General features: G+C 36.5%; 1 protein-coding gene across 2 annotated transcripts in view; it reads left to right on the top strand.

Moving 5' to 3' along the window:
- The window catches only part of TLL1 (tolloid like 1), a 237100-nt gene extending 212245 nt beyond the window's left edge, over positions 1–24855 (top strand). The window contains exons 19-21 of one of the 2 annotated variants that reach the window (XM_059923965.1): positions 16933–17146; positions 23331–23581; positions 24721–24855. In XM_059923965.1, the coding sequence (XP_059779948.1) occupies positions 16933–17146; positions 23331–23581; positions 24721–24855 (600 nt within the window). Of the gene's footprint in view, positions 1–16932; positions 17147–23330; positions 23735–24720 lie in introns of those variants that run through there. The other variant, XM_059923964.1, reaches the window with a different exon arrangement.
- The last annotated feature ends 420 nt before the right edge of the window (positions 24856–25275 follow it).

Raw genomic sequence — 25275 nt, 5'->3', positions numbered from 1 at the left:
AGGAATTACAATAAAATTCAGTGCCCTTTGTGAGATACAAACATTCTTGTGCATAGTATTTATTTACCATAGTGTGGTTATCTATATCTAGTGTACAGTAATTATGTGTAAGGACTGAACTATCAGTAGTGGTAGTTTATTACTGATTTATGGAAATTTAAGAGTTCTGGCATTAATATGCAATTATTACCTTTTATGCACTGTTCTAGTTATCTACTGCTTCATAATAAGCTAACCCAAAACTTCATGACTTAAAACAAGAACCATTTTATAATATCCCATGGTTTTGTGGGGACGAGATCATGATTTGAGTAATGCTTTACTGGCAATTCTTCGGTTGCCCATGGCATTGATTGAGGTCAGTAAGTAATATTCACCTGGGGCATGGTCTGGTTGGGAGGGTCAAGTTGGCTTTAACTTTATGTCTGTCACCTTGGTAGGGAGGGCTAGAAGGCTGACTTAGCTGGGACAACCAGAGCACCTACACATGACCATTCTAGCATGGTGGTCTCAGGGGAACCATACCCTTTACATGGAAGTTCTGGATCCCCAAAAAGAGTGTTCCAAGAGGCCCAGGGGAATACCTAAGTAGCTCCTGAACATTACCTCTATGCATTCTATGGTAAAGCAAATCAGAAAAGCTAACCAGTATTGAAGGGGAAGAATATTAGACTTCATGATTCAATGGGAGAAGTAGCAAAGAATGTGTAGCCATCTTTAATCCCACACATGCATTTAAGTGTATGAGACAGCATATATTCGGGAAAGTAAAGATGACACAAATGAGTTACTACCTATACTCTCCTGAGTAGTTTTCTCTAGGCAAAGTCCAGAATGTGCAGTCAGAATACTGTTAGGTTCTAGTATACCACCTAGTATACAAACAGGAAATATTTAAAGGTAATTTTTTTCTAATTCAATACTAAATTCTATCCAGTAATATAAAATAGCAATTTGAATACAATAATAACATAAATTATGTCTCTACATAATGAACATACTCATTAATTTTTGTCTTTAAGTCATGAATTCCCTATTATAAAGCAAAATATGAAAATCAAGTAGAATTGTGTGTATGAGTCAATATAGCGGTTCTTGAGGATTTTTTGTATTCTTGTATATACCTTCTCTTATCTTTATAAGACCCTGGAATATTATCTTCATATAAATGCAGTAAGCTAGGGAGCTGGGATCCAGAGACCCTGGGAGTGTCATTTTTGAAAATTCTAAAATAGTCACTCTCTCATATGAAATTCTTCAAATAAAAATATGAATGTTTTTAAGTTTTCCATTTCTTGAAAATGCTCTCCAAATTGTAAAATGTAGCTTGGGCACATTTGTATCTCTTAAAACTGTACTTAGGCTAAGACTGTGTGTATAGTTCCCAATGGTTTCAAAGTGGTATCTTGTATATTACCTGAAGTTGATGTCATAAATGACACTTATAGATAAGGAAGCAGTCCCAGGCAGTTTAGATGACTTGGAAAGTTTATAAAGGTAGTAGGAGTCTAAGTACCTTCAAGCCCAAGCATTCTGTCTCTACAGAAAAATCTTATTTTTCCTTATAGCATCCTGCATCAGAGAAGAAAGAGATCCATAATTGCTGTGTACATTTATGCAATAATTTAAATGGAAAATAATCATATTTCCTAATATGATTAGGAACATTTGTTAGGATAACATCCTAACAAAATTACAATGATTAAATAAATGATTAAACAAATATACAGCACAGACTTGTGTCTAGATCCTAGCGCTTCTACTTACTAGTTGTGTTATCTTGGGAAGATACTTATCATTTTAAAACCTTGATTTCTTCATCTGGAAATTGAAGCTGCTGTTTACGAATTTTGTGTGTATACAAAATGAACTTGTATAAAACGTATTTGGCACAGTGCTTTATTAAGTGCCATTAAATGCTGCTGTATGAGATCATAATAATAATCATAATTATGATATTAATCTAAAAATTTTTTATTTTTATTGAAAATTCAACCATGATCAAGTTTTTTGTAGCCATATCAATTTGAAATACAATCCTCAGTGATCCACTGATTGTTTAGTAGCATATTGTGTAGCCTCCATGTGTTTCTGTTTTTTGTAGTTTTTTTCTTATAATTGATTTCTAGTCTCAAAGTGTTGTGATCTGAAAAGATGCTTGATATGATTTCAGTTTTCTTAAATTTACTGAGACTTGTTTTGTAGGCTAGCATGTGACCTATCCTGGAGAATGTTCCATGTGCACTTGAAAAGAATGTGTTCTGTGGCTTTCAGATGGAGTGTTCTCTACATATCTATTAAGTCCATCTGGTCTAATGGGTCATTTAAGGCCAGCGTTTCCAGATTCATTTTCTATCTGGATGATCTGTCCGTTGATGTAAGTGAGGTGTTAAAGTCCCCTACTATTATTGGGTTACTGTCAATTTCTCCCTTTATGTCTGTTCATATTTGCTTTATATATTCAATATTTAGGTGCTCCTATGCTGGGTGCATAGATATTCACAATTGTTATATCTTCTTCTTGGATTGATCCCTTCATCATTATGTAGTGTCTTTGTCTCTTGTAACAGTCTTTATCTTAAAGTCTATTTTGTCTGCTATAAGTATTGCTACTCCAGCTTTCTTTTGATTTCCATTTGCATGGAATACTTTTTTCCATCCCCTCACTTTCAGTCTATGTGTGCCTTTTTTTTTTTTTGGCCATGCCTCATGGCTCTCAGGATCTTAATTCTCCAACCAAGTCTCCCTTCAGTGGAAGGACAGAGTCCTAGCCATTGGACGACCAGGGAATTCCCAGTCTATGGGTGTCTTTAGATCTGAAGTGAGTCTCTTGTAGGCAGCAAATATATGGGTCCTGTTTTTGTATCCATTCAGTGACCCTGTGTCTTTTGGCTGGAGCAATTAGTCCATTTACATTTAAGGTAATTATTGATATGCATGTTTTGTTGCCACTTTGTTAATGGTTTTGGGGTTGTTTTTGTAGGTCATTTTTTTTCCTTTCTTCTTCTTTTTTCCCTTCTCTTGTGATTTGATGACTGTGTTTAGTATTATGTCTTTAGATTCCTTTTCCTTTTTTGTGTGCATATTTATTATAGATTTTTGGTTTGAAATTACCACAGGTTTTTTTTTATAGCAGTCTATGTATATATGTGATTATTTTAATTTGCTGATCTCTTCATTTCAAATGCATTTTAAAATCCCTGCATTTGTACTCTCCTCCTATCATGATTACTGTTTTGGGTATCATATTTTACATCTAATTCTTTTGTGTATCCCTTAACTGCTTACTCTGAATACAGATGATTTTACTAGTTTTGTCTTTTAACCTCCTTACTAGCTTGTATGTGTATGATTTCCTACCTTTGCTGTATGTTTGCCTTTACTGGCAAACTTTTTCATTTTGTAATTTTCTTGTCTCTAATTGTGGCCTTTTCTTTTTTGCCTAGACAGGTTCCTTTAACATTTGTTGTAAAGCTGGTTTGGTGGTGCTGAATTCTTTTAGCTTTTGCTTGTTTGTAAAGTTTTTGATTTTTCCATCAAATCTGAACAAGAACCTTGCTGGGTAGAGTATTCTTGGGTGGAAATTTTTCTCTTTCATCATTTTAAATATATTGTGCCACTCCCTTCTGGCCTGCAGAGTTTCTGCTGAAAAAAATCAGCTGATAGTCTTATGGAAGTTCCCTTGTATGTTATTTGTTGCTTTTCCCTTGCTACTTTTAATATTCTCTCTTTACCTTTTTATCATTTCTTTTTGTTTAACATCTTTACTGGAGTATAATTGCTTTACAATGGTGTGTTAGTTTCTGATTGATAACAAAGTGAATCAGTTATACATATACATATGTTCCCATATCTCTTCCTTCTTACGTCTCCCTCCCTCCCACCCTCCCTATCCCCCACCTCTAGGTGGTCACAAACCACCAATCTGATCTCCCTGTGCTATGAGGCTGCTTCGCACTGGCTATCTACATTACATTTGGTAGTGTATATATGTCCAAGCCACTCTCTCACTTTGTCACAGCTTACTCTTCCCCCTCCCCATATCCTCAAGTCCATTCTCTAGTAAGTCTGTGTCTTTATTCCCATCTTACCCCTAGGTCTTCATGACCTTTTTTTTTTTTCTTAGATTCCATATATATGTGTTAGCATACTGTATTTGTTTTTCTCTTTCTGACTTACTTCACTCTGTATGACAGACTCTAGGTCCATCCACCTCACGACAAATAACTCAATTTCGTTTCTTTTTATGGCTGGGTAATATTCCATTGAATATATGTGCTACATCTTCTTTATCCATTCATCTGTTGATGGACGCTTAGGTTGCTTCCATGTCCTGGGTATTCTAAATACAGCTGCAATGAATATTTTGGTACATGACTCTTTTTGAATTATGGTTTTCTCAGGGTATATGCCCAGTAGTGGGATTGCTGGGTCGTAAGGTAATTCTATTTTTAGTGTTTTAAGGAACATCCATACTATTCTCCATAGTGACTGTATCAATTTATATTCCCACCAACAGTGCAAGAGGGTTCCCTTTTCCCCACACCCTCTCCAGCATTTATTGTTTCTAGATTTTTTGATGATGGCCATTCTGACTGGTGTGAGATGATATCTCATTGTAGTTTTGATTTGCATTTCTCTAATGATTAATGATGTTGAGCATTCTTTCATGTGTTTGTTGGCAATCTGTATATCTTCTTTGGAGAAATGTCTATTTAGGTCTTCTGCCCATTTTTGGATTGGGTTGTTTGTTTTTTTGTTATTGAGCTGCATGAGCTGCTTGTAAATTTTGGACATTAATCCTTTGTCAGTTGCTTCATTTGCAAATATTTTCTCCCATTCTGAGGGTTGTCTTTTGGTCTTGTTTATGGTTTCCTTTGCTGTGCAAAAGCTTTGAAGTTTCAATAGGTCCCAAATGTTTATTTTTGTTTTTCTTCCCATTTCTCTAGGAGGTGGGTCAAAAAGGAGCTTGCTGTGATTTATGTCATAGAGTGTTCTGCCTATGTTTTCCTCTAAGAGTTTTAAAGTGTCTGGGTTTACATTTAGGTCTTTAATCCATTTTGAGTTTATTTTTGTGTATGATGTTAGGGAGTGTTCTAATTTCATTCTTTTACATGTACCTGTCCAGTTTTCCCAGCACCACTTATTGAAGAGGCTGTCTTTTCTCCACTGTATGTGCTTGCCTCCTTTATCAAAGATAAGGTCACCATATGTGCATGGTTTTATCTCTGGGCTTTCTATCCTGTTCCATTGATCTATGTTTCTGTTTTTGTGCCAGTACCATACTGTCTTGATTACTGTAGCTTAGTAGTATAGTCTGAAGTCAGGGAGCCTGATTCCTCCAGCTCCATTTTTCGTTCTCAAGATTGCTTTGGCTATTCGGGGTCTTTTGTGTTTTCATACAAATTGTGAACTTTTTTGTTCTAGTTCTGTGAAAAATGCCAGTGGTAGTTTGATAGGGATTGCATTGAATCTGTAGATTGCTTTGGGTAGTAGAGTCATTTTCACAATGTTGATTCTTCCAATCCAAGAACATGGCATATCTCTCCATCTATTTGTATCATCTTTAATTTCTTTCATCAGTGTCTTATAATTTTCCACATACAGGTCTTTTGTCTCCTTAGGTATGTTTATTCCTAGATATTTTATTCTTTTTGTTGCAATGGTAAATTGGAGTGTTTTCTTAATTTCACTTTCAGATTTTTCATCATTAGTGTATAGGAATGCCAGAGATTTCTGTGCATTAATTTTGTATCCTTCTACTTTACCAAATTCATTGATTAGCTCTAGTAGTTGTCTGGTAGCATCTTTAGGTTTCTCTATGTATAGTATCATGTCATCTGCAAACAGTGACAGCTTTACTTCTTCTTTTCCGATTTTGATTCCTTTCATTTCTTTTTCTTCTCTGATTGCTGTGGCTAAAACTTCCAAAACTATGTTGAATAATAGTGGTGAGAGTGGGCAACCTTGTCTTGTTCCTGATCGTAGTGGAAATGGTTTCAGTTTTTCACCATTGAGGATGATGTTGGCTGTGGGTTTGTCATATATGGCCTTTATTATGTTGAGGAAAGTTCCCTCTATGTATACTTTCTGCAGGGTTTTTATCATAAATGGGTGTTGAATTTTGTCAAAAGCTTTCCCTGCATCTATTGAGATGATCATATGGTTTTTCTCCTTCAATTTGTTAATATGATGTATCACGTTGATTGATTTGCGTGTATTGAAGAATCCTTGCATTCCTGGAATAAACCCCACTTGATCATGGTGTATGATCCTTTTAATGTGCTGTTGGATTCTGTTTGCTAGTATTTTGTTGAGGTTTTTTGCATCTATGTTCATCAGTGATATTGACCTGTAGTTTTCGTTCTTTGTGACATCTTTGTCTGGTTTTGGTATCAGGGTGATGGTGGCCTTGTAGAATGAGTTTGGGAGTGTTCCTCCCTCTGCTATATTTTGGAAGACTTTGAGAATGATATGTTTTAGCTCTTCTCTGAATGTTTGATAGAATTCGCCTGTGAAGCCATCTGGTCCTGGGCTTTTGTTTGTTGGAAGATTTTTAATCACAGTTTCAATTTCAGTGCTTGTGATTGGTCTGTTCATATTTTCTATTTCTTCCTGGTTCAGTCTCGGCTGGTTGTGCATTTCTAAGAATTTGTCCATTTCTTCCAGGTTGTCCAATTTATTGGCATACAGTTGCTTGTAGTAATCTCTCATGATCGTTTGTATTTCTGCAGTGTCAGTTGTTACTTCTCCTTTTTCATGTCTAATTCTATTGATTTGAGTCTTCTCCCTTTTTTTCTTGATGAGTCTGGCTAATGGTTTATCAATTTTGTTTATCTTCTCAAAGAACCAGGTTTTAGTTTTATTGATCTTTGCTTTCGTTTCCTTCATTTCTTTTTCATTTATTTCTGATCTGATCTTTATGATTTCTTTCCTTCTGCTAACTTTGGGTTTTTTTTTTTTTTGTTCTTTCTCTAATTGCTTTAGGTGCAAGGTTAGGTTTTTTATTTGAGATGTTTCCTGTTTCCTAAGGTAGGAGTGTATTGCAATAAACTTCCCTCTTAGAACTGCTTTTGCTGCATCCCATAGGTTTTGGGTCGTCATGTTTTCATTGCTATTTGTTTCTATGTATTTTTTGATTTCCTCTTTGATTTCTTCAGTGATCACTTCGTTATTAAGTAGTGTATTGTTTAGCCTCCATGTGTTTGTATTTCTTACAGATTTTTTTCCTGTAATTGATATCTAGTCTCATAGCGTTGTGGTAGGAAAAGATACTTGATATGATTTCAATTTTCTTAAATTTACCAAGGCTTGATTTGTGACCCAAGATATGATCTATCCTGGAGAATGTTCCATGAGCACTTGAGAAAAATGTGTATTCTGTTGTTTTTGGGTGGAATGTCCTATAAATATCCATTAAGTCCATCTTGTTTAATGTATCATTTAAAGCCTGTGTTTCCCTGTTTATTTTCATTTTGGATGATCTGTCCATTGGTGAAAGTGGGGTGTTAAAGTCCCTTACTATGATTGTGTTACTGTCAATTTCCCCTTTTATGGCTGTTAGTATTTGCCTATGTATTGAGGTGCTCCTATGTTGGGTGCATAAATATTTACAATTGTTATATCTTCTTCTTAGATTGATCCCTTGATCATTATGTAGTGTCCTTCTTTGTCTCTTGTAATAGTCTTTATTTTAAAGTCTATTTTGTCTGATATGAGAATTGCTACTCCAGCTTTCTTTTGATTTCTATTTGCACAGAATATCTTTTTCCATCCCCTCACTTTCAGTCTGTATGTGTCCCTACGTCTGAAGTGGGTCTCTTGTAGACAGCATATATACAGGTCTTGTTTTTGTATCCATTCAGTCAGTCTGTGTTTTTTGGTGGGAGCATTTAATCCATTTACATTTAAGGTAATTATCGATATGTAAGTTCCTATTCCCATTTTCTTAAATGTTTTGTGTTTGTTATTGTAGGTCTTTTCCTTCTTTTTTGTTTCTTGCCTAGAGAAGTTCCTTTAGCATTTGTTGTAAAGCTGGTTTGGTGGTGCTGAACTCTCTCAGCTTTTGCTTGTCTGTAAAGGTTTTAATTTCTCCATCAAATCTGAATGAGATCCTTGCTGGGTAGAGTAATCTTGGTTGTAGGTTTTTCTCATTCATCACTTTAAATATGTCCTGCCATTCCCTTCTGGCTGGCAGAGTTTCTGCTGAAAGATCAGCTGTTAACCTTATGGGCATTCCCTTGTGTGTTATTTGTTGTTTTTTCCTTGCTGCTTTTAATGTGTTTTCTTTGTATTTAATTTTTGATAGTTTGATTAATATGTGTCTTGGCGTGTTTCTCTTTGGATTTATCCTGTATGGGACTCTCTGTGCTTCCAGGACTTGATTAACTATTTCCTTTCCCATATTAGGGAAGTTTTCAACTATAACCTCTTCAAATATTTTCTCAGTCCCTTTCTTTTTCTCTTCTTCTTCTGGGACCCGTATAATTCGAATGTTGGTGCGTTTAATGTTGTCCCAGAAGTCTCTGAGACTGTCCTCAGTTCTTTTCATTCTTTTTTCTTTATTCTGCTCTGCAGTAATTATTTCCACTATTTTATCTTCCAGGTCACTTATCCGTTCTTCTGCCTCAGTTATTCTGCTATTGATCCCGTCTAGAGTATTTTTAATTTCATTTATTGTGTTGTTCATCATTGCTTGTTTCCTCTTTAGTTCTTCTAGGTCCTTGTTAAATGTTTCTTGCATTTTCTCTTTTCTATTTCCAAGATTTTGTATCATCTTTACTATCATTATTCTGAATTCTTTTTCAGGTAGACTGCCTATTTCCTCTTCATTTGTTAGGTCTGATGGGTTTTTACCTTGCTCCTTCATCTGCTCTGTGTTTCTCTCTCTTCTCATTTTGCCTATCTTACTGTGTTTGGGGTCTCCTTTTCACAGGCTGCATGTTCGTAGTTCCTGTTGTTTTTGGTGTCTGTCCCCAGTGGCTAAGTTTGGTTCAGTGGGTTGTGTAGGCTTCCTGGTGGAAGGGACTAGTGCTTGTGTTCTGGTGGATGAGGCTGGATCTTGTCTTTCTGGTGGGCAGGTCCACGTCTGGTGGTGTGTTTTGAGGTGTCTCTGGCCTTATTATGATTTTAGGCAGCCTCTCTGCTAATGGATGGGGCTGTGTTCCTGTATTGCTAGTTGTTTGGCATAGGGTGTCCAGCACTGTAGCTTGCTGGTCGTTGAGTGAAGCTGGGCCTTTGTGTTGAGATAGAGATCCCTAGGAGAGTTTCGCCATTTGATATTATGTGGATCTGGGAGGTCTCTTGTGGACCAGTGTCCTGAAGTTGGTTCTCCCACCTCAGAAGCTGACTCCTGGCTTGAGCACCAAGAGCCTTTCATCCACAAGGCTCAGAATAAAAGGGAGAAAAAATAGAAAGAAAGAAAGAAAGAAAGAGGATAAAATAAAATAAAGTGAGATAAAATAAAATAAAGTTATTAAAATAAAAAATAAAGAATAATCATGAAAAAAATTTTAAAAAGTAAAAAAAAAAGAAAAGAAAAAAGAACAGACAGACAGAATCCTAGGACAAATAGTGAAAGCAAAGCTATACAGACAAAATCTCACACAGAAGCATACACATACACACTCACAAAAAGAGGAAAAGGGGAAAAAATAATTTATCTTGCTCCCAAAGTCCACCTCCTCAATTTGGGATGATTCGTTGTCTATTCAGGTATTCCACAGATGCAGGTATATCAAGTTGATTGTGGAGCTTTAATCCGCTGCTTCTGAGGCTGCTGGGAGAGATTTCCCTTTCTCTTCTTTGTTCACACAGCTCCCGGGGCTCAGCTTTGGATTTGGACCCGCCTCTGCCTGTAGGTCACCTGAGGGCGTCTGTTCTTCACTCAGACAGGATGAGGTTAAAGGAGCAGCTGATTCAGGGGCTCTGGCTCACTCAGGCCGGGGGGAGGGAGGGGTACAGATGTGGGACGAGCCTGCAGCAGCAGAGGCCGGCGTGACGTTGCACCAGGCTGAGGCGCACTATGCATTCTCCTGGGGAAGTTGTCCCTGGATCACAGGACCCTGGCAGTGGCGGGCTGCACAGGCTCCCGGGAGGGGAGGTGTGGTAGTGACCTGTGCTCGCACACAGGCTTCTTGGTGGTGGCAGCATCAGCCTTAGCATCTCATGCCCGTCTCTGGGGTCCACGCTGATAACCGCGGCTCACGCCCATCTCTGGAGCTCCTTTAAGCAGTGCTCTGAATCCCCTCTCCTCGCGCACCAGGAAACAAAGAGGGAAGAAAAAGTCTCTTGTCTCTTCAGCAGCTCCAGGCTTTTCCCGGACTCCCTCCTGGCTAGCCGTGGCGCACTAGCCCCCTTCAGGCTGTGTTCACGCAGCCAACCCCAGTCCTCTCCCTGCAATCCGACCAAAGCCGGAGCCTCAGCTCCCAGCCCCTGCCCACCCCAGCAGGTGAGCAGACAAGCCTATCGGGCTGGTGAGTGCTGGTCAGCACCCATCCTCCGTGTGGGAATCTCTCCGCCTTGCCCTCCGCACCCCTGTTGCTGCGCTCTCCTCCGCGGTCACGAAGCTCCCCCCTCTGCCACCCACAGTCTCCGCCCGTGAAAGGGCTTCCTAGTGTGTGGAAACTTTTCCTCCTTCACGGCTCCCTCCCACTGGTGCAGGTCCTGCCCCTATTCTTTTGTCTCTGTTTTTTCTTTTTTCTTTTGCCCTACCCAGGTACGTGGGGAGTTTCTTGCCTTTTGGGAGGTCTGAGGTCTTCTGCCAGCGTTCAGTAGGTGTTCTATAAGAGCAGTTCCATGTGTAGATATATTTCGGATGTATCTTGTGGGGAGGAAGGTGATCTCCACGTCTTACTCTTCTGCCATCTTCTCAAGACCCCCTTTCTGTCATTTTAATTACAATGTGTTTTGGAGTGTTTGGTGTGTTCCTCCTTGGGTTAATCCTATATGTGACTCTGCACTTCCTGGACTTGGATGACTGTTAAGTTTCCTATGTTAGGGAAGTTTTCAGCTATTATGTCTTAAAATTCATTATCAGCCCCTTTCTCTTCTCCTTCTGGGACTCTAATGCAAATATTAGTGCACTTGATGTTGTTCCAGTGGTCCCTTAAACTGTCCTCATTTCTTTTCATTCTTTTTTTCTTTTCTCTGTCCATCATCAGTGATTTCCACTACTCTGTCTTCCAGCTTGCTGATCTGTTTCTCTATTATTTAGCCTACACTTGATTCCTTCTAGTGTATTTTTCATCTCAGTTATAATATTTTTCATCTCTGTTTGGTTGTTCTAACTCCTTGTTTAAACCTGCTAACTTCTCATTTTGTGCATCATTCTCCTCCCAAGTTCTTTGATTATCTTTACAATCACTACCTTGAACCTTTCTCAGGTAGATTGCCTAGCTCCACTTCATTTAGTTCTTCTGGGGTTTTTATTTTGTTACTTCATCTGGAACATGTTCCTCTGCCACTTCATTTTGCCTAAGTTGCTGTTTTTATTTTTATTTTTATGTATCTAGTAGGTTGGTTATGCTTCCTCGTCTTGGAGAAGGGGCCTTTTGCAGATGTCCTATGTGTCCCAGCAGTGTGCTCCCTTCTTGTCACCCAAGCTATATGCTCTAGGAGTTCTCCCTATTAGGCCTGCATGGGTTCTTCCATTGTGGCAGGCTGACTATGTGGGTGGACTGTTAGGCTTGGTTGGCCCCTGGTCTGGTTGGTTGCTTGGACCTGCCTTGTGTGGAGGCTGCCAGCTGCTGGTTGGTGGGGCCTGGTCACAAGGCAGCTAGCTGCAGAACCCCGGGGGGCCCCAAGGCTAGTGCTGGCTCACTAATGGGAAGAGTTAGGGTCCATAAGACTCCGGGGCTGTTGCCCACACACTGGTGGGTGAAACCAGGTCCTGGTGTTAGTGCTAGACTACTGGCAGGCAGAATCAGGTTCTGGGGTCTGGTTACAGGGCCCAGGAGTCCCAGAGCTGATATAAGATCACTAATGGGGGGGTGGGGGCAGTTCCTGAAACACAGGTGGGTACTGGGTCTGGGGTGTTCTGGAGTTTGTGTTGGCCTGCTACTGGGCAGGGTCAGGGCCCAGCTGGTCCCAGGGCAGGGTCTGGCCTGCTGTAGGCAGGTTAGGTCCACAGGTTACGGGATTGTGGTTTTCTTGCATCTGTTTTCTGCTCCCTGGTGGGTGAGGCTGATCCAGAGGCTAGGCCAGGCTTCCTGAAGGGCAGCACCAGGGCCCAGGGGATTCTGAAGCTGGTGCCTTCTCACTGGTGGGTAGAGCTGGGTCCTGGCCATCTGCTGGATAGGGCTGTGTCCAGAGGGCTGTGGGCTCAGGAGGTCCTTAGGCAGCCTGTCTGCTGCTAGGTGAGGCCAGTCAATGCACAAATGAATGGACATGGTTGTGTTCCAGTAAAAGTTTAATTACAAAAAAGCAGGCTTCAAGCCAGATTTCCTGTATGGGACTTAGTTTCTTGACTAAGCTAATAAAGTTATGGATAAAAGAGTTTGAAATCATGCAGTTATAAGTGTTTGTCCTCATTTCCCCTGAGAATCAGAGGGTGAAAATATTTGGCCTTACTTTCTATGGTAGGCCGAATAATGCTCCCCATTCCCCAAAGATGACCTTGTCCTAGTCCCCAGAAAAGTGTGTTGTATTGAGTCACTAAGTATGTGTTAATTTGCTAGAGCAGCAATAGGAAACTAATATATTTGCCTTGTTTTTAGAGTGTGTATTTGTGTGTGTGTGTGTGTTTAATCATGAGATGCTAAATGCATGATAACAGTTTTAAAGTAAAAGAAACCTTGGTTGAAAGATACTTGGAAAAAGTCGTCCTACTAGAAGAGAGATAAAGTTCTGAATGAATAAAGGGATAAAGTTCTATCATTCCTGGCTTCACCCTGTCTTGGTTCTGGGAGGCTCAACTGATCATTAAATTTCTGGTACTTTTTTCATATTCTGAATTACTCTTCATTAAAAACAAAATAAAACAAATGAAACAGAAATAGAGTTCTAGGCATAGGAGCACACAATAGGCTTATGTCATTTTTATTTTATTTATCATATCCTAAAGCTTTGCTAAGTTATATAGTTGTGATTTACAGCTTCATATATGGGATATTTGGAAAACAAAACACCCATAAGTGTTATATAATTCTCCACCATCAATCCATTATAAGTATATTTGATCACTGTTATAGAGTATTCATGGGAAAGAAAAGGTCTTTTGAATCAGAAGACTGGGGTTTATATTCCACTGTGCCTTTTTTTTCCAGTGGCCTCTAATCCTTCCAACATCTTGTGGGAAACCAAATGATAGTTCTCACCGAAGGGAGGAAAAGGCGAAGGATGGCTAGAACTCGAGAGCTCTGAATTTCATCTCACAACTGCTCACATTGTATCAGTCTCTTTAATTCTCTTAGTTTAAATCTTAGCTAGATTTTACTTCCACATTAAGTATTATCATTTTATTATCTTGTCCCTTGTGAATGTGACTTTGAATGGCCTTATCCTTTAGCCAGTGCCTGTATTTTCAGTAAAAGTACCTCTACAGATGTTCATATGAGGGGGTTGCATATGGAAGCTTGGCTGGTGGCCAGGAAGGTAGATTAGGCTTGCTTGGATGTTCCAGAAACAAACAGTTATTCTTTCCAGAGCTTAAAATGAAAGTTCAATTTTATTCCTTTTGAATGAAACTCCTTAAATGCATTAGAATTTCTTACTAGAACTTACTGTTATTCACTCTTTTTGGTCTTTCTAAAACCTGGATTATGAACCTTAAAATCATAGAAATATAATCATGGAGTGAATAAGGTTTAAATGTTTGAATACCAAACTGTAAAGTCTGAATATACACGCTTAAGAAAAATATTTAAAAGTCCCCAAAAAAGAAGGCAGTGTTTCAGCAGAAATCAGAGTTTCTTACAGCTCCACACATCAGCTTTTCTGTTCTGTCTCCATTGTAAAGTTGAAGGACTTTGGGGGAATCTTTTTTGGGAATCTAAGTGTCTTCTAGGGAGACATTTCTGTGCCATTGGTTCCTGGTGGCTGGAAATTTTCACATTCTGCATCATTTAGACATAGAGACTCATGGCTCAGAATGTGTAATAGAATAAAGTACTAAATTGTGTATCTCACATTATCTTTGGGGACTCTAAAAACCGTTTTTAAAGATTTTCTATTTTCCCATGGACTCCTATAATACCATTCTATGGCCTAGAAATATTTTATATTAAGGCAAAGTCACTATATATGGAGGGGTCTCTACGTGGATGTCTCTATGATATTACAGGGCCGATTTATGAGATCTCAGCATGTGAATTTGTCACATTTTGCTTGTGTGTGGTGGAGCATTTGGTTAAGCTGACTTCTGGAAAAGGACCAAAAGGACCCCCCAATCTTTGCAGCTGACCTAACAAGCTGCTACTTATTCCAAGAAGAAAATTCAACAGTACTTTAATGAATGAGAGTTATTTGCATCGTTGAGAATGTGTCAGCTACAAAAGCTTTGCCTAATCTGACTCTTATAGAGTCAGTCTGATTCCATTAGTAATCTGATAAAAAGCTGGAGCCAACTGACTCCAGACCAGGTGTCAGCATGCCCCCAGCCCACTAGTTCAATGCCACCTTGTGTTGTATTGCTCTGCTCTGTAAAATATGTTATGATTTACTCCAGAAATCCTGCATTTATTTCATTAGAGAATGAAGTAGCCACTTAGTTATCTCATTCACTTAGTTTTCAGTGGACCAATCAATGGACTGAACATGTGTGGTCTGTAAATTCTGATCCCATTTTTAACTTTTACTTAAAGGATAAGCTTTAGAATGCTATTACCCCCATCATTCTTAAAATTTTCTCTTGTACACAGTAGGTTTCTCTGCTCTTTATATTTATAGATGAATGGTTCTAAAGCCCATTCAAAAGAGACAATTATTCAACATGCAACAGTTTTCAGATATTGTTATATTTCTTTTTAAGCAATATTTATCTTATTATTTAGAAGCTTTGTTGCATATTTAGCTAAAAAAAAAAAAAAACTCTTGGTGCAGTTAAGCTGATTTTCTCTTATTGCTTTCTTAACAGTTACAAACTGATATTAAGACTGTTTCTGTGTACACAAAGATAATAGAAGCTGACTGAGTACCATCTTATGAGAGGCAGATAACCAGAAGTTTTGGTTTGCCATGTCTACATTGTTTCCATTCATGGGATTGGCCATAAACTGGGTTTAAGTAATTAGGTAGATGAATGGACAGACTTATCCAGACATCCAGCCAACAATCCATTCAGTGTCTTCTATAGTCCATGCACCGTGTGTCTACTCTGCTTCATTCTCTGCCACTAGATTACAGAGATTAATAAGTGACAAACCCTTTGGTGATGGTGTACTTTGAATGTTGTGCTTCAGATTAAATAAACTCTGCTGAAGTCTCCTTGTTCACTATATTTTTCTGCACTGTGTTTGTTTCCAGTGAGATTCTTTGTGCTGTATTTAATCTTTTTTGAACTAGCCAGAGTCATTGGTTGAATGAAGTAAATATTCCTTTTTACTCGTAATAATTATAGCAAATAGTGATTCACTAATGCTTATTGGTTATAACATTTTAATTTATATTTTTAAGTAGGGCACAGTGGAATGAGACATGAGAGATCAGCCCACTTCCTTTTCTTTTGTCTCTTCACTCTTTTCTCCTACTCCCTAATTAATATAAATTGCTTCCTTCATTTCTTCCCTTACTCCTCTAAAGTCAGAAGTGAGAGCAGATGGTAGTGTGGTTGGAATAGATAAATGTGGTCAACAGTGAAGGAGAACCAGTCTTAGTCACTTTTTTCTTTCAAAAATACAACATGTATGCTTTAAATTGAGAATTATAATCACTTCACAAAACTGCATTAAAGAAAACATGTATGTAGAAAGTTTATGTACAAATATTTTATGCTGTAGGGATTGTAGCAAAATTAATACATTTTCAAGCATATTTTATATTTCCTCCAATTTATTTTATTTTTTTTTTAGCTTTGCCCTATAGACTTAAGTAGTAGTGATGGTTTATTTCTTGAATGTATGATGGTTTTTATGAGGAATGGAAAAAGCCTTAATTTGCAATGGCAAATAACCTAGAATCCCTGGAATTATTAATAGTTTGGACAATTATTATTTTCAGTCAGTCTCAATTAAACTTTCATTGTTATATTTAATGTGTTAAATATTTAATAAACTTCTATTTTAAGAATTTGCTACACATAAAAAAGCATACTAAACTTTGCAAGACTCCAAATATTAAAATAAGTGTACCATCTCTCTGAAAAGTTAATTAAAAATAATCTAGCCTAAAGTCATATTAGTGTTTTCTAATAATATGGGTTGTAAGATCTAAATAAAGAAATGTATAATGAAAAATCCCTTTGTGTTATGTATTCTATTAAGATTTACTACATTTAATTTTTGTGAAAATAATTACTTGTTTAATTATTTTATGGGGTTTTCTTTTTAGTTTAAGTGCTCAATGCTATGATGATGTTCAGTAGTTTATGATCATTAACACCAGAAGGAATCATTTTCAAAATATAATTGTTTAAAATTTTCTGATGCATTAAGAATAAATTCAGAATTAAATTCAGAATAAAATATCATTTGTTATTATAATCTGTCAATTCTGGAGTAGACTTAATTGCAATAGTAGAATTAGTTGCAATAGTCAAATAGTACAATAGAATTTCATGTGAAATTATTACATTGTTTTCCTCATTATAAAGTCTTCCTAGAGACTTTATATTCTATTGATTTCACACCCCTTTCAATGATGTGCTAGATGGATTGAATCATTTGCATGGCCTGGACATATTATTGTTCTGTATTTCTGCTCCAAAGAAAAGAACCTATTTTGAGTGATATGTGGCTTTTTTATTTTTTTCCCCTTTCTTTCTTTCTTTTTTAATAGGTCTTTAGTGAGTTTGAGATTGAGCAGCATCAAGAATGTGCTTATGATCACTTGGAAGTATTTGATGGAGAAACGGAAAAATCACCAATTCTTGGACGACTGTGTGGGAACAAGATACCAGAGCCCCTTGTGGCTACTGGAAATAAAATGTTTGTTCGGTTTGTTTCTGATGCATCTGTTCAAAGAAAAGGCTTTCAAGCCACACATTCTACAGGTCAGTAAATTAGGGGATGCTTCTCTTTTCTGAGTAAGATCCAAGTTTCTCTTCTAGTGTGTGCAGGGGATCTATAACAGGATTATAAATGAATCAGAAGTCTCACTGAAGCACTGTGTGAAATATTTGAGAACTACATAGCATCCTAACTAAATATCTTTGTAGCTGTTGAACTAATTAAAAGAAACACAATAGTTTGATCTGATTCATGTTCAGTGTGGTATGATCAAGAAGAACTATCTCTAAATATTTATATGGTGTATTCCATGTTAACTTTAGCAGTTTGATTTATATGTTATATTTAACAGATAGAAATCTATAGCTTGGAATTCAAAAATTTTGTTTTTGCTAAAATCCTACTTGTTTAGCTAACTTTCACATTAATATATTTTTGTAAGCCAAATTTGGAATTTAACTCTCTGTTTTACAGAGCCTTATTTTTTTCCCTTTTATTTGGTAGGCAACACAATCTTTTCCCTAATCCTAATCCCTAATTTGACTCTTACAGATTCCAGCTCTAATGGAAGTCTTTAAGAAATAAAATATAATTTAGAAAAATATGGAAAATTTTAAGCAAAAATGTCAAATAACTTTTTTATAATTTGGAGCAAGTTTATAATATATTCCATAAATGTCCAGTAAATATCTTTTTTTTATTCAGTTAAAAAAAAAAAAAAATCCATATTTACTGAAATCATTTAGCTTATAGTGACACCTAGTGGCAGTTCTAATGCCAAAACTATCGAGACACAAATTTATCTTGGTGTAAAATGCAGTATAATAGGCTACAAATTCATCAATGAAACAATTTTAGTGCAGTAATTTTTGTCATGGTTTCCTGATTATTGTTTTCTCCTTTTACTTTCCTTTCATTTTAGAAATCATAACTTTATTCCATTGTCCAATATTATTTTCCACTCTAGTATATTCTATTATGAGCATTAGATTTATATTGAAGTCTATTTGTGAGAAAGTGGATATTGTCTGATCCATGCTAGTAATGACTGGACTCATAAATAATACAAAGTAATTATTTCTCATGATTAATATAAATATTCTGGTTTGAGAAAAATCTTTCATGGATTAAAAATTTCATACTAATGAAGGATTTTTTAATACACTTTACGTTTGTTCTTTAAATATTTTCCTGATAACTTGTCACACATTGAAGGAATGGAAAAATTGGAATCCTATGACTTGATCAATATTTTTCTGAAGCACAGAGTTAATGGCACAATTTTTAAAATAATCCTGGCTGGGCTTCCCTGGTGGCGCAGTGGTTGAGAATCTGCCTGCCAATGCGGGGGACACGAGTTCAAGCCCTGGCCTGGGAAGATCCCACATGCCGCGGAGCAACTAGGCCCGTGAGCCACAATTACAGAGCGTGCGCGTCTGGAGCCTGTGCTCCGCAACAAGAGAGGCCGCGATAATGAGAGGCCCGCGCACCGCGATGAAGAGTGGCCCCCACTTGCCACAACTAGAGAAAGCCCTCGCACAGAAACAAAGACCCAACACAGCCATAAATAAATAAATAAATAAATAAATAATAAAAAAAATTAAAAATCCTGGCTGTCACAGGTTCCAAGAATGGAGTGTAAAAATATCAAAATTCTTGAAATAGCTGATACACTATTTTTAAATTACTTACCTATAAATTCCTCTGTCTTAGTTTCATAAAAACCTACTTTTATAGTTTCTCTTTTTATCTTTACCTTTACCTTAAATCTCAAGTTTTCTTGCAGCTATATAACTCCATGACTCCTTAATTTGCACAGCCTCTGCTCTGGACTCTATTTCAGTGTTTGCATTACCATTTAGAATCCACTGGTAGGACCTAATTATCTTCTCATAGAGATCATATATTGAAATCCAATTGTATATATAGCATGCACTTGATATTTCAGGCACATACATATACTTAATATAAATTACATACATTGAGTTCTCAAAAGAGCTATATGAAGTATGAATTATTATCTTTATCTTCAGATAAAGAAATTTAAAATCGGAAGGATTAATTGATTTGCAAAGACTTCTAAAATTATATCAAAGCCTGGATTTTATCCTAATTCTGTTTCCAATGCTCATGTACTTTCTACTATGGTATATTTTCTCTTAACATAAACATTTTGGATTAGGAAGAAAACCAATACAAAACTGGATCACTGTTAATTGAAACAATAGGTAGAGACTGAATGCTTCCATATTTGTCTTAATCAAATCTTCTGTTCCAACTATCCAACTGAAGAGGCTCATTTTTTCTCCCTGTTCAGTTCAAATCCATTCAAATACCCACGTGAGCAGCCTCAATCATATTTTGTAGGCAAAACATGATTCGGTCCTGTCATCTCAGAAATGAGGATTTTGAGACTAAGATTCAAATGAAACCGAAGTAGCACAAAAAATAACAGTTAGAATTAGAGTCCTAGCCTCCCAACTCCTGCTCAGCTGTGCTCGTCAAAATTTTTGGCATTACCTGTTTGTTTGTTTGCTTGTCTATTTCACGTGTAAATTTTTGCTCTCACTTAACCAGCTGTCTTTGAATTTTCTGGGTAGATTTTATTTACACTGTTACTTTCAAGTAGCCACACATGCTGAAATATTCTTATGTACTGCTTACTATTTATTTCTTTTGAAAGCTTTCTCTTTAACAAGTTTATTCCACAGTCTTTCATGAAATATTTATTTGGTACCTGCTTTGAATAGACACTGTAAAATATTAGTAATTCATAGCAAAAAGTTAGGAATTTTGTGGGAACTTATGAGAAAACAGAAGGAATTCCTGCCTTTTGACAGCTATAGTCTGATAAGTTATACTTATGATTTTCAGTCAGTTTTTACCAACAAGACAGCCAAGTCCAGTACCACACCTGTCAATTTCTGCTAAATGTATAAGGCATTTATTCATTATTTAATGTTTTCTAGAATACATGTAACTTTTATTAAGGGGCCCTGAAGTATACATTTTAATTTGCTTGAGTAAATTTATATTTCTATATACAATTTTAATTTTATCCACAAGGAAAGCTTCTAATACTATGAATTTTGAAATTAGGTGAAGAGAAATATTAATATTGCTTTATGGCTATTTTTTTTTACAAGTAATACTATCCAAATCAATGGGAAATGGACTTTATTGGAAAAAGTCCCTTTTTCCTCTAAAGGTAGGTCCAAATTCTAAGTCCAAATTTATTTTAATCAGGTAACAAATAGTGTTATGCCAGCCTTAGATAAATTATTGAAGAAAAAAATTCTTTCAGTAAAAAAATAATAACCTATATATTCTCTCAGAGGATAAGGCTATAATACAGAAAAAGAGGGGGAGTGTGGAGAGAAAATATTTTAAAATATGGCATGTCAGGTAGGACTTTATTCTGCAGCAGAAAGCATCATCCTAATTTAAAAATCAAATAATATATTATTAGGCTCCTTAGAAATTATTTTGATAGAACTTAATTAAATTATAGTGCCTACTAAAAGCATTTATTGCTCAAATTACAGGCCCTCACAAGGATTTAACACTTTACCAGGAAATGAACAGAAGTCTTTCCAAATTAAAATGAGGGCCACTCTTTCTGAAACATTTTAAGTCACTCTTAATTGTAGTTTAAGTCATTTGTTTTGAGTATTGTCATTTTCTAGAAGTTTTCAATAAAATCAAATAATGATGCCTCACATTTCAGATTCACAAAGGCTTTGTGAAATCTCTTTTTGTTTAAATACTTCATTTCCTTCTTGATTTCTGTTCTGATCTGGGGTTGACAGAGAATTGTCTCCTCTGGATCCTGATTTGTTTTGCTACTTTGTTTCTCTGAAGTAGGCATGCAGAAGCCAGTGCCTCTCCCACAGTCTGCCCCTTCCTGGATTGCGGAATAAGAGTAATACAAGTGTCGACAGTTGTAAACAAAACAAAGCACTCAATTATATCAAACTTTGAGAATAAGTCGAATTTTTTAAATATCTGTAAATGAGATTACACTGGTTTATACATTTATATATTGAATTCAGAAATACTTTCACAAAATATTTTACTGGCCTTCAAAAATATAATCCTTCCTTTCTGAAAACAGATTAATAGTGCTTTAAATTGTTTTTCAATTTTTCTGGCTTTTCTTTTCATGCCTGAGTGGATCCCTAGGAGTATAGATGATGGCATTTAGATATTCTGACTAGAAAATAATAACAAAATGATGATTGTGTATACTTATCTGGCTTTTCCTATGTGCAAGTTATCCTTCAATGATTTTACATATATTAGCCCATCACTCTTCATCTAGACCCTATCATTTGAGTACTATGTATGATCCCCACTTTAGGAATGAAGTGGGGGACAAAATCCCACAGCTGATGAAGCATAGAGTTCAGATTTGTACCCAGGCCATTTAGCTGTGGAGTTCTGTCACAGGGAGAGGACAATAATTCTTGGAATTACTGGGGTAAGAGAAGCACCGTGGTGGGAAAGGAAGGATGCTTGGCTTCCCGTCTGTGACACTTAAGAGATGATTCCCAAGACATGAGATTTGCAGCTTTCCAGAGTGGTTCTAAGCACATGTGTTTCTTCACATGTTTACATTTGTAATTGTGGCACCTACATCAATAGATTGTGCAAGACACCCCACCTACCATCTGGAAGACAAAGGGACATCATGTTAATGATGGGGAAGCCATTCTCATGATTGAAACCCTAGTTGGAAGTTCTTTCATATGTTAGTTGCACAAAGGTCTCTGAATGTGCAGTTGTCTGTGACAATGCCCATAGTTTTGGCTGAGCCTACTTGTATTCAGACACATCTAGATGGGGTTCCATCCTGGGAATTCAGAAATATTTTGTTACTTAAAATCACCAAACCACAATGTGGGTAAATCATATACAAATCTGAAAAATCTAAGAATTTTAGCTGTCCTAATTCACGTTCACTGGGTCCTGCCAAGGACAATCTGGTCACAGGTGACCACACCAGGGTTACAATTGTGTTTTGATAACCAGAGGCTTAGCTGTCCAAATCTTTCCACATTGGATTTTTGTTTCTGTTCCCTCCCAACTCATACCAGTTTTCTTGGGACTTTCCTGGTTTTAGTACTGAAATTACTGTTTCCCAGGAACCTCAGTCATTGGCAAATAAGGGCAGAAAGAAACTCTACTTTCTCCTGACACTTTTCATATCCCTTTCTTTTTCTCCCTACCCCCAACCATATGTTTGTATGTGTACTTGGTTGGAGGAGACATTGTAGACTTCCTCTACAATTTATTCTTTAGTCATTGTAAAATCTGGGAGCTCAGACTACAAAGAGTTTCTGAGAAAATTTTGAAAACTTTTATTCTCTAAATTACACTAAATGTAAATTTTATGCAGGCTTATATATTTCTTTGGTATATTTACCTCTAATGACAAAAGTAGTAACTGGTAAAGCCAATATTTATTAATAGCTCTCTGAAAAAGCCGTAAAAAGAGCATTTAAAATTCCTTTGTTTATTAAAAACACAAAATATAACTGACAAGGTTCTGGAACTACAAAAATAACTACAATTAATGATGTGTGTATGCTTTTCCCAACCAAGTTAGATAAATATTTCTACCTAAATAAAGTAATACTGGTCTGTATATTCTATGCAGAGAGTTCTATATGACACATATGCACATATAGGAGTTTTATATATTTTGTTGATCTTTAAGTTATTTCTTATTCCTTTGGATTCTGGGTTCTTAAATTATTAAGATTAAACTCAAATTAAGACACTGACCTTTTTTCCATGAAAACGATTATTTAAGACTGAAAACAACATGAGATATAACAATAAAAAAATGCATTGAGAGTTACTATATAGCAGGTACTGTTTTAAGTGATTTTTGTGTGTTAATTAAATCCTCAAAACCCACTAAGATTGGTACTATTATTATCATCTGCACTTTACTCTTGACCACTTTACCCTATGGATCAGAGAAGTGATGTCACTTATCCAAAGTCACTGAGCTAGTAGGTATGGAGCTGAAATTCCAACCCAGCAGTCTCTTTAGGGCCTATAGCGGTACCCACTATGCCATCTGAATCTTCAAATATGGGGAACATAACTGATGGTGGAAATGAATACAGAAGTTAGAGAGTGGTTAGACTATATTAAAAGAGAAATTTGAATTGTTAAAGCTCATTGAGCTCACTTATTTCATTTTTCTTTCCTGGGCAGAGTGTGGTGGCAGACTGAAAGTGGAATCAAAACCCAGAGATCTGTACTCACATGCTCAGTTTGGTGATAACAACTACCCAGGACAAGTTGACTGTGAATGGCTGTTAGTGTCAGAACGGGGCTCTCAACTCGAGTTATCCTTCCAGATTTTTGAAGTGGAAGAAGAAGCTGACTGTGGCTATGACTATGTTGAGCTTTTTGATGGTCTCGATTCAACAGCGGTGGGGCTTGGTCGATTCTGTGGATCAGGGGTAAATACAGTACCAGCAGGATACCATAGACATGATAAAAATGCCTATAAATTGGTGATTGATATGTGTAACATATGCAAATCAGCAGTGCTTTTACAAAATGGCTTGACAAGTTATAACATGCCTCTTCTTCCCTTACTTCTCCATCTCTAATGAATTTGCTCAATAATATTGAACAAGACAGATGAATTCAATAGCTATAACTTCTTGTTACTGTCCACATCTTAACTTTTTTAATTCATGTTTTTGTTGTGCAATAAATATTTAAATGTTTAATTATCTAAAAGCAATATGCCTAAACACACACCTTTGACAATTTTGTAAGCTTCATAAATTAAATCATAAAGCAAAAAGAATATGCACATCATTGGCATTCCTCTCTCAACAATATATTTGATAAGTGGCAGTATCTACCATTGGTGTGGGGGTTTAGCCAGTACTGTTGAATGTTGCTCCACTGCAGTGGGCACAGTACGGAGTACCAAACATAGGTCAGAGGGTGTCTACATGAGAAATAAGAAACAGGAAAGCTTAAGGTTTTCTCAATGCTTTTCCCCCAGGATTCACTGCATTAATATCAAATGTTCTTCTGAATACATATTTTGTTCTGAAGATATTAGTCCCATTTTTCAAATGTCTACCAGTGACTATTTCTTAAATAATATTGAAATCCTGTCCAAATAGCTACTGAAATGAAACGAAAATTATTCTTGGTACTTAGATTATTAAAACAAGAAGGAATGGATTTGGATTCTGGAAGTGGCTCTGCCTCAGAGCACCTTCTGAAATAGATTTAATGTCCCTTTATCCTCTGTGAACCTCACTTTCATTACTTGTAAATCAAAGGAAATTGACTTAAAATTTTGGGAAAAAACACCAAGTTCCAGAATTTGGAAATAGACTTAATTATGTTCAAAGCTCAGTTATATCACTGATCAGCCTTGTGATCTTGAGCATGTCATCTGTTCTCTGAAACTCAAGTTTTCTCATCTGTAAAATAAAGTCACTCTTATCCACTTTTCAATGTTGTTGGGAGGTTTAAATTATATACCAAAAAAATCCCAAACATGAATTACATTGAAGAAAAAATAACTCATTCTTGTTGTTTGTTTATTTGTTTTGTTTGTTTTTGTCTTCAGCCACCAGAAGAGATCTATTCAATTGGTGATACAGTTTTAATTCATTTTCACACTGATGACACAATCAGCAAGAAAGGATTTCATATAAGATACAAAAGCATCAGATATCCAGATACCACGCATACCAAAAAATAACACCAAAACCTCCATCAAAACATAAAGGAATGGGCATAATGGAAAGAAGATGTATTTCTTTTTTAAATGAAGATTTTAGCACAAAGTTTTATATAATGAGTTTGAGAAGAAGAAAACTGCAAGACCAGAATTATCTCTGTACTAAAAGAGAAGTTTCCAGCTAACCCTGATCAGCATTACCAGGATATCTGAACTTCATTCTTGACAGTATAAATATAAATAAAGTTGGTGAAAGGGCGTCTCATGCTTCAAAGAAGACTTCACAATCCTTTGTTCACAGCTCACCATAGCTGCTTCACAATTCAGTCCCATTCAGGGTCTGTGACCCTGCAGAGTGTCCTTTTTGACAATTTTTCAATATATGGGAAAAGTAAAATGACCTTGCAGGTCATAAACTGGAACACCCTCTCCTTGTATCTT

This window comes from Balaenoptera ricei, chromosome 5 (genome assembly GCF_028023285.1).
Source record: "Balaenoptera ricei isolate mBalRic1 chromosome 5, mBalRic1.hap2, whole genome shotgun sequence".
Lineage (NCBI taxonomy): Eukaryota > Metazoa > Chordata > Mammalia > Artiodactyla > Balaenopteridae > Balaenoptera > Balaenoptera ricei.
Note: the sequence above shows the minus strand (reverse complement) of the source record. Positions and strands in the feature narration are given on the sequence as shown.